At 33.9% G+C, this 10,831-nt stretch overlaps 1 protein-coding gene across 1 annotated transcript; it reads left to right on the forward strand.

The window, feature by feature from the left end:
* The first annotated feature begins 4,693 nt into the window (after nt 1–4,693).
* On the forward strand, nt 4,694–10,538 carry LOC133882135 (protein trichome birefringence-like 10). The gene is made up of 4 exons (XM_062321246.1): nt 4,694–5,490; nt 6,765–7,154; nt 9,505–9,663; nt 9,762–10,538. The coding sequence occupies exons 1-4, from the start codon at nt 5,051–5,053 to the stop codon at nt 10,120–10,122; spliced, it is 1,350 nt and encodes a 449-aa protein (XP_062177230.1). The 5' UTR covers nt 4,694–5,050; the 3' UTR covers nt 10,123–10,538.
* The last annotated feature ends 293 nt before the right edge of the window (nt 10,539–10,831 follow it).

A 10,831-nucleotide genomic window follows, 5' to 3' on the forward strand; every position in this document is an offset into this window, starting at 1 on the left:
GGGAGATCCTTAGGGTCCAATGTATGAGATTAACTGGGATATTCGAATAGAGGAATAACTTGAAATATGGCGACATAGTATATACATTGAAACTCAGATTATTCGAAGTGATTGACTGGGATATTCGAACATGTATTATGGGGTTGAGAAAATTTAAAATTAGAGTTTTAATCCAGCTCTGTGCCCTCAATGGGGTAGTTGTGTTTATGGATTTGTTTTTACATTCTGATCTTTTTTATTGCTGTTATTTGACTAGTTTATGTATATAGAATGGATTGTATTGCTTGGGAAATTTGTTTAACAAAGTAAATGCCAATGGGTGCCTGGTAAATGAGTTGAGAAGCTCTTTATATGTGTGCCTGTTCGTAATTAGAATGAAATTAGTGTGAACTTTTGACTAAAACATAAGCAATTAGTTGCGAAAATGGGCTCATCATTCTGGAACCTGTTTGAATCAAAGTAGTGAAAAATAATTTGGACAGAATTAGAATTAACTTATTGGGCCTTAAATGTGGTAAAGAGTGCACATTTCAGGCCGAAAAGGCCTTGAAAAGTTTTTTATAGGGAAAAGTACATTTACTTCCCTTAAACTATCACTCATTTGTCAATGTGCTTCCCAAACTACCAATTGTATTAATGTTCCCCTTAAACTATCAAACATTATCAATATCTTCTCAATAACAAAAACACGCTTCATAAAATTAGAAAAATTCTTAAAATTATATAAAAACAAAAATATATAGATTTTTTAACCTAGGTTTTTCGTTTTTTTGAATTTTATTTTATATAATTTTCAGTTTGGATCACCCCTTGAATTTTCATTTTTCTCTTTTTTTGTTTCTCGAATTCGTAGGGATATATTTGTCTTATTGAAACTTTTTTAGAGTTTTTTTTGTCTTTTTGTTGATTTAATGGAAGACATTGACATTTTTTTTGTTATTTGAAGGTACGTTAACAATTGAGTGTAATTTAAAGGGTATATGTACTTCTTTTTTTCTTTTTTCTTTTAAAAGAAAAAAAGGCCCCAAAATATCTAAAGTAAGTCCAAAACCCAAAATACGCCCAAAAGACCCAATCTTTTAAAAAGGAGGTTAGTGGTGCAGTGTGGTTATTAAATAACTGCGAATCACATAGGCAGTTAGTGGAAACGATTATCATTTTCAATAGTCGTAACCCTTTTTTTACCCTTAAATTGTCTGGATCGCTCTCCTCCTAGAAATATCTTCGAAAGCAAACAAATTTTGACTAATTCCCACTTTACAACAACTTCTTATGTGGAATAATACAACAATGAACAAAACTGAGTCAGACCACTGGAGTCCTGGAAATCACTCGATTAACTGCATATTTTTCAAAATTATTTATAGATAATTCAAAACACAAAACACAAGTATATTTAGCTCATCTCTTAACAATTCCCATTTCTTTTCTTTCTTTCTTTCTTTCTTTCTTTTTTTTTCTTTTTTTTTTTTTTTTTTTTTTTTTTTTTTTTTTCCTTTTATTCTTTTAAATAAAAAAGGGCCCAAAATGTCTAATGTAAGCCCAAAACCCAAAGTGTGCCCAAAAAAACCCAATCTTTTAAAAAGGCGGTTAGTGGTGCAGTGCGATTATTAAATAACTGCTAATCACATAGGTAGTTAGCGGAAGCGATTATCATTTTCAATAGCCGTAACCCTTTTTTTATCCTTAAATTGTCTGGATCGCTCTCCTCCTAGAAATATCTTCGAAAGCAAACAAATTTTGACTAATTCCCACTTTGCAACAACTTCTTATGTGGAATAATACAACAATGAACAAAACTGAGTCAGACCACTGGAGTCCTAGAAATCACTCGATTAACTGCATATTTTTCAAAATTATTTATAGATAATTCAAAACACAAAACACAAGTATATTTAGCTCATTTCTTAACAATTCCCATTTCTTTTCTTTCTTTCTTTCTTTCTTCTTTTTTCTTTTTTTCTTTTTTTTTTTTTTTTTTTTTTTTTTTTTCTTTTTTAATAAAATAAACTTGCAATGTTTTTCTCGAATACTAATATATGTTCCTGGAATCCTGTCGACATAACTCATGGAACTGAAATTGTACATCCCAATAATGCAAAACCATCAATCTCGGCATGACGGGTACGTTATGTTGTTTATGCCTCAATTCTTCTGTCCCCAACACAAATGACACGTGATTTCAACCTCCTAGACATTGGTACGTGGTCCCACAGTTACGTTTTATCAAGAAAAGTTAAGTGTTTCCCGCGTGCTTAGAGGTACACGACAATGTTATAGACTCTGTCGAAAAAAAATCTCGGAATCTAATTTGAAGAAAAATTCTGTCCAACCAAGATTGGTCCCAACTCCTAAGTACGCGTTGTACAAGTCTCTCGTTTTGATTACACTAAAATAATTGGTCTTATTGAAATTGCGTTTAAGATTGCGATTTCGTATACTAGAAGTGTAATTTTAAATTAAATTGCAGAAAATAAATAGTTAAAAAATTACTTATTTTTTAAAAACGTAAATCCAAACCGATCCTTACGCTAAAAGGAAGAAGTCAGTCTTGTTAATGGAGTTTACTCGAAGGATGAAGCCAAGTTTTGTTAATTAATGGAGTTCATCACGGAAAAAATTGATATATTTGTCCGAACATGATAGTCTAGATTCTTATTCATTCTAAGAGATCATTTACCAAATAGCATCGTGCAAAGATGTAAGGTTTGACTTACTCTGAGAACAATATGTGGTCAAATTTCTAAATTAAATAAGACGGGATAAATAATGTTTTTAAAGGATATTAGCATACTAATTGCTAATATCTTACTCCGTATTATGAGATGTGATCCCCAACGGATTGACTTATCCTCTACGAACGCTAATAATTGATTATAAGTTGTCATGTCATGTCAATTGTTAGTTGTATTTTTTTAAAAAAAATATGTTCTTGGATAAATGGCACTCAACCAATGTACATGTAGTGATGTGCCCACTTCAAAACTTTGACCCATTAATATTCCTAAAAAGATAATAGAATTAGTTCGTCTGAATTTTTTTATTTTTTTTAGAATTCGTCGCATGCTAATGTTCCTTATTGCATTATTGATTTTCACTTGTAGCATGTTTTATATATTAATTATATATAAAAAAATATATATATATATATAGTATAAATATGCATTTCTTGCACGTCTTATTTTCCTTTCAAACATGTGGTGGCATGGTAGCAATCAATACAAAGTCAAACCGCAACTATTACAAGAAATCTTAATAAATTTCGTCAAGTGATGATTTAAAGTTTTATTCGCATATTATATTATTATTATTATTATTATTATATATGGCCTCTTTTCTCTATTGTACATAGAACAGGTCTATAAACCCTTTATATGATCTTTGACCTATTATTACGGAGATTAAGGTTTATTTCTTCTTAATCATCGTGCATTGCATACAGTTATTGTGTAACATCGTTCTCGTGTATTTTCTCCAATGCAAGTTTGATTAATAAATCTAACGGAAGTGGGAAAAAAAAAATATTGAATTAATAGAATTTGAGTATTATAGAGTATATATATGACTATGAAAAAGGTATCTATGAATACGATCCAAAATAAAAAGAACATATATAATTATATATTATATACATTTTAGAGCATTCACATTCCGCTCGGTGCTTCTTCTTTTCTTTTTTCTTTTTTTTTTTAAAAAAAAAAAAATATTTTTTTTCTATTTTACCGGCCTATTTTCATCTCATTCTCAAGTATCCATTTTTATTATTCTATTTAAATATTTTATATACATATATATTTGGTGAATGACTAATATAAGTGATTTTTTTTTAATCCAAATTTACATTTCGAAGAGCTAAAATTACCTTTAGCCCACCAATTATGAACTAGGATTCTCTCTAGTTGAGAGAAACTGGAGAGGAACCAATCTTTTATACACAAGGACATTTTTATAATTTTACATCATATAAAATTATAAAAATACTTATATATATAAAGGCCGGCTCCTCTCTGGTTGAAAATCAAGCTAATAGGATGCTGATGCATCAATTATATAAGGGTAATGAGTATTTTTCTTTTATTTGGTGACGTGGGTTTTATACGTTGAAGTTAGTCCCTTGGCAGTCAAAATTAGGCCCATTTGAACCAGTTCCCTTCCACGCTAGGGCCTGGGCTGAGTCAATCGCAAAGGACACCGGCAGCCGGCAGTCGATCTTCATCGATTCATCGTACAAAGGAGAGAGTGTTTAGGAATACAAAGGGTACTTTCGGAACAACGCTAATTATTTCGAATTTGCTTTACAGCCGTTGCGTTGTCGGGGCCATCGTTAGAGAAAGCAGCTTCCCACGCTCTATAGCTTCGTCGTGCATTTGACGACCCAATGAGAAATCATAAAACTTCTTCTTATCCAATAATATTTGTCCACGTTCTTAAGAAAACAGTGGGATTACAGTCTCCTAGCCGTTACCCACTTTCGCCATTTTAAACCACTTTCCCCACGACTAAACTAAAACCCATCCATATTCCATACCCACGTTTGTCTACTTCAGAGTTCACTCTCTCTCTATCTCTCTCCTCCATTATTTTTTATGAATAAAATTCATAATCATTTATTGGATTTGGAAATCCAACTCTTTGTTCTCGTAAACAGAAGATAACCCACGAGTATTTAACCGTTATTCAATCTAATAACCAAACCACTCTCTCTCTCTCTCTCTCTCTGTATTTATATAAAGTAACCGAAAAAAGAAGAAAGGGATGATGAAAATTATTCTGCCATGAATGTTTCCTTGCTTGAGCCACACCCATCTCTCTTGCTCTTTTTGAAAGGTAATTCATAATTTCATAGCCCAAACGAAACTGAACTACCAAGCAAAGCAGTTCAAGACATGGTTCTACTCCACTATCCATGAGTTCTTATGTCGCTTACACTCTACACCGTTGCCTTATTTGTCCCACGCAGTTTTAGGACTTTTGTTTTTTCACTCAAATTTTGATCGTTTCCACCAGAGCAACAATACCCATATTCCCCACATTTCGCTCTTGAGCTCAAATGTCTGAGAAACCATCTGTGCCAGACCTTGAAGCCATGCCAGTTTCTGGACTTTTTAAGAAGTTGAAGCGCTTGAGACTCTTTGAGCCCTCCGTGGGTGTTCTAGGATTCGTAATTGTTACTGTCGGCGTGATTTGCTGCTTCTTCTACTTGGATTACAGAACAGTGGCTAAAGGATTCCTATTTCCCGGTCAGTCAGAGAGGTTCGTGTGGTTGAAGATCAAAGGGTCCGGTGAGGATCAAAGGGTTGAGTTTCTTGAACAAAAGGGTGGCCGCTGTGATATATTTGAAGGGGATTGGGTGTGGGATGAGAACTATCCGTTGTATCAGTCCAAAGATTGCAGATTTTTAGATCAAGGATTTCGTTGTTCTGAGAACGGGAGACCTGATTTGTTTTACACCAAGTGGAGATGGCAACCTAAAGATTGCAACTTGCCCAGGTTCTTATTATAATGTTTATTTTACGTTGGTTTTAGCACTGTTTGGTTACTGAGAAAATGAGGGAAGAAGGGAATGAATTGTAATTTTGGGCCTAAAAGAGGAAAGAAATTGAAATATTAAGAATGCCAAATATTTAGGACCTAAGAGAATGATTTTACTCTCGGCAACTAGAAGGTTGAATCATTCTTGTTCGCTTTTCTATTTTTCACGCTACGAGGCTAGCCAAAAAGACAATTAGATTATTTCAATTGAACCTTTCGTACGTTGGAAAAAAGAAGGATAGAAATTACTACACTTTGAAATTGTCTTCTTTATTATTTCAAGGATATGATTATTTTACTTGTGATTTTTTGATTGGATGTATGTTATGTCCGTAGCTTGCTTAATTTGATTTCTCCGTCAGTCCTAGTAATTGTGGACTTTCTTTCAAATTTACTTATCTCTGAAAGTAACTCCCTTGTTAGCTTCACCTTAAACCTCTACAAGTGGACATGCAGAGGCGGAAAACGTTAAGATTTTACTATGAACATTTTTTATTTTCTGTCATTTTCTTGACTTTTCTTAGCAACCAAACGTAGGGAGACTATTTCAGTTGAGAAATTTTCATTGGCTATTGATAAAAAACTACTTCTCCCAAGCTTGAACTTAGGGGAGTGGGGAATTTACTCATTTGATTAATTCTAATAGTTGTCCTTGGTGTCTCTAACTGTTATTTTAGTTTGATTTCTATGTGAGTACTGATGGACGTAATTATCAAGCGAAATTTATCTGCTGCTCTATGAAAATGACAATCTGTTTTAGTTTCGCCTTAGTATTAAATTTCTTCTATAAGCGGATATTCTGGCTAGGGAAAAAAATGGTTTAATTTTCCAATGCCATTTAAATTATTCCATTATTCTTAAATTTTTGTCTTTTCTCTTCCTGCTTCCCACCAAGTTCTTCTTTTTGGTTGTTTGTTAATGTTGCTTTCCTAGATTTGGAATGCTTCCACTGTACGCTAGCTTTGCCCGTGAACCTTTGGATGATGATAATTAAGATTTTCCAACAAAGACAAATTCCTTTTGCTTTTGGAAATTGAAATTCTTTTGCTTTATCTTGCTGTATAGCTTCTTTTGTTAGTAAGTTGTGATGTTACATGGTTATCTGTTTGATACCTTTACTCTCTTGTCTTTTCATTTCTAGTCTTGTACCTCTCAGTTTTGATTCCAAAGATTAAAAAAAAAAACGTAAAACTAATTTGGATGTCATTTTTTTTTGTCACCAATGAAAACAGGTTTGATGCAAAATTGATGTTGGAAAAACTGCGAAACAAAAGGCTAGTATTTGTTGGTGACTCAATTGGGAGAAACCAATGGGAGTCCCTCCTTTGCATGCTCTCATCTGCAGTTCCTAACAAGGATTCAATCTATGAAGTAAATGGCAGTCCGATTACAAAGCACAAGGGATTCTTAGTGTTTAGGTTCAATGATTTCAACTGTACGGTGGAGTACTACAGGTCTCCGTTTCTTGTATTGCAGAGCCGGCCACCTCCGGGAGCTCCGCAAAAGGTGAGGACAACTTTGAAATTGGATCAAATGGATTGGAACTCTGTGAATTGGAGAGATGCAGATGTGCTGGTCTTAAATACAGGGCACTGGTGGAATTATGAGAAGACCATAAGAGGGTAACTTAATATACTACAAATTCTCTTTTAATTTTTGTTTACAAAGGTCATTTGCATTTGGCATGGGCTTCTTTTTTTTTCATTTCTTTTGTTTTTATTTTTCTAATAAATGAGTATGAATTTTCACTGGGCTGGTTTTGAAAATAATAAAAATTACATTGAAGGATCTCTGAAAGGAGCCAAGAGGCATTTTAAAGTCAAATTGGATTACCTAACTGTTTCTTTTGACTTTGCTTCCCAAATAAGGATTGAGGTAAAATCCATACCTAATCAAAAGTTAATATGATACTATCTCATGGTGACTAACTGTAATACATTGGTCTCACATTGGGAAGATGAGTAGCCCACATAGAGGGAATGGTTTATAAATATACTCATGTGTGATAATCCTACATTGCTTATTTACTAGGTGAAACTGAGCTTTATAAGTGATTTTAAGAAAGCTCTAAATTGACTAGTACTTTTGAAGTAATAACGTAGATGTAGCTAGCTCTTTTTTTGGGTTGTTACAAATGGTATCAGAGTCACTTAGTACGCTATACGGTATTAGAGCACTGCATTAGGTGAAACTGAGCTTTATAACTGATTCTAAGAAAGCTCTAAATTGATTAGTATTTTTGAAGTAATAACGTGGATGTAACTAACTCTTTTTTTGGGTCGTTACAAATGGTATCAGAGTCACTTAGTACGCCATACGATATTAGAGCATTGCATGATTTGGCCCTAACGAATACGTCATGAGATTAAAAGAGAGAAATTGTTACACCCCGGTCCCACATTGGGAAAATGAGTAGATAAAGACACTCATAAGTGTTAAGTCCTACATTACTTACTTACTATGTAAAACTGAGTTTTATAAGTGATTATAAGAAAGTTCTAATTGACTAGTTTTTTTTTTTTTTTTGGTGATAGAGCAGATGTGACTAGCACTTTTCCTGAGTCGTTTCACTAACTGCATGATCAAATGGCCTCCTAATAGGAATATAGTATTATAGGATTATCTAAAACTGTTTCTACTTTATTAGATACATGACACATCAATGAACCTTCAGTGGAAATTTAGAGATTTGGATAGTCGATCACCTTTTTGTGGGTAAGAGCATTCCTAATAGCCTCACTAAATTTTACTCACCAAAGTAGCTAAAAATCACTTTTCTCTATTCTGGTGAGCCACTTTTTTAAAGTTTCCCCAGAAGCCTCACCATTTTAACCATTCACTATCATTATTCCATTTAAATAATACTTTTTCAGATTTCTTTATTCTTTCTCTATTTAATCTTTTTATATAACAAACTACCATATATTTTCATCTTGAGATTATAGCATTGCTAAGAAATTCACTGAAGTTTTCATTTGCTTCTCAACCAAATTCAAGAAAGAAATAAAGAAAAGACAAATGAAAGAACTACAAAGTTTATGTCAGGGACAAAGAAACCTTCATGTTCATGAAATAGGGATATCATCGTGTGAGAGATGGGAGATGGGAGAAGAAAATGGGAGAAAACATGAAAAAAGTGTGTTGTGATCATGTGAGAGAGAAATGAGAAATAAAATTGGTGAGAGAGTTGGTGAGTGAATACTACTCATCAAAATTGGTGAGTATTTTCACTCACCAAAACTTTTTGGTTATAGTGGAGAGGCTACTAGGAATGCTCTAATACAAAAGAATATGAAATTCTAGATAGTAAATCAATTACAGGAATATATATATATATATATATATATATATATATATATATATATATATATATATATATATATTAAATGCTTATAACAACATTACTTCTGAGAGAAGTCTTTTGTTTTTGCCTCCCTACGTGGCTGTTTGTGATTGTGCTTTGCTATTCTTCTCCAGGAGTTTCACTTATTTGTCATGTTTGATCTTTCAATATACTTACCAATAAAAGATCTCTCAATTCAAGGAGCTGTTGTGGAAAAGACTTATGATGCCCTGATACTTATTGTTTGGGCTGCATAAATGGGCCCTTTCAATTATGAATTTTATCTAAAACATGATGGTATGGGTGCTTGAACCTACTGATGGTGGGTCTCCTCGGCTTACTTCAATAGCAAATGGACCCTACATCCTATTGTTTTTCCTAATTCCAATTGCAATGAGATTTGCCTAGATATGAGGCCTTCCAATAAATCTCGGATGTGACTTTTGCACTTTATCTTTTTTGATTGTGGGACTGAATAGATGGCATGAAGGAGAAGGCTAATTGTTAGGTAGTGTGGCTTAGTTGGTTGATGTCTCTCTCTCTCTCTCTCTCTCTCTCTCTCTCTCTCTCTCTCTCTCTCTCTCTCTCTTAGGTAGAGAAAAGATTAAAAATCCATACATTTTGTTCAGGGGTTGTTACTTCCAGGAAGGCGCAGAGGTAAAGATGGATATGAAAGTTGAACATGCATATAGGAAGTCCATAGAGACTGTGGTGCATTGGATACAAACTAAATTGAATTCAAGCAAGACCCAGGTTTTTTTTCGCACGTATGCCCCTGTACATTTCAGGTTCGCTTCGTTTCTTGAAGCAATTGTTGTTTCCAGTATTCATTGTGTATTATGTGTCCTATTTGGGGAGGTAAATTGCTATATTATGTATTATGCAGGGGAGGGGATTGGAGGGCTGGGGGAAACTGTCACATGGAGACACTTCCAGAGCTGGGATCCTCGTTAGTGCCTTCTGATTCTTGGGCGCAATTCAAAATAGCCAATGCCATGTTATCAGCTCACATAAACACATCAGAAGCAGTGAAATTTGAGATGTTGAATGTAACCCATATGAGTGCAAGGAGAAAAGATGGGCATTCATCTCTATATTATCTGGGTCCTGATACAGGCCCTGCACCTATCCATCGTCAGGATTGCAGCCATTGGTGCCTGCCTGGAGTCCCTGACACTTGGAATGAGCTACTCTATGCGCTTTTCCTTAAGCGCCAGGCTACTCACTCCTGGAACTCATCAAAGTAATCAGGTGTAGGTAGATCGATGAAGAAAGCCTCTTATTTTTATATGCTACAGAGAATTATGCAAAAGAAAGAGACTAAAGAAAACAACAGATAGTGTGTCAGATGCATGCAAGAGTTTTGCAGTGAGGGTCGCAAGGCTGTCTCAGATTTTGATGTTGATAGATAGATGGGATTCTGAGGATATCAGATTTTTAGGTAGAGAAGAGAAGTCCAATTTCAGGTTCAGATGGGTGAACAAGGATTTCTGGAATAAAGAGTTCTGATACTGTAAAGAAACATTCACACATTGGATATTCATTGGGATTATATCAGGTGGTATAAGTTCATTTGGGAAAAAGATACGTAATTTACCAAATTTTGTCTATATTTTATGATTTGTATCAAAGGACTAAACGTTTAGTTCCTTATTTTTTTTTTTTTTCTGACAATAAATCTCACAATTCCAACTCTGCCTATCAATTGAGAAGAGTTTTACAAGGAAAAAGCACTTCACTAAACAGCCATGGATGATAAGAGACCCAACCCATAATACCTTCGACCATGGTGGGGGCTTACAGCTTTCAGATCCTGAGCTAATGTCTAGTAGGCACGTATTAATCATGTCATTAATATTTTAAAAATGACATAATTATTTTATAAACTGGTTTGTAGAAAATTTCATTCAACCCACATATAAAAAAGACACATGTTCTTAATGCTATTAAAAAAAC

The sequence above is a fragment of the Alnus glutinosa genome, chromosome 1, assembly GCF_958979055.1.
Source record: "Alnus glutinosa chromosome 1, dhAlnGlut1.1, whole genome shotgun sequence".
Lineage (NCBI taxonomy): Eukaryota > Viridiplantae > Streptophyta > Magnoliopsida > Fagales > Betulaceae > Alnus > Alnus glutinosa.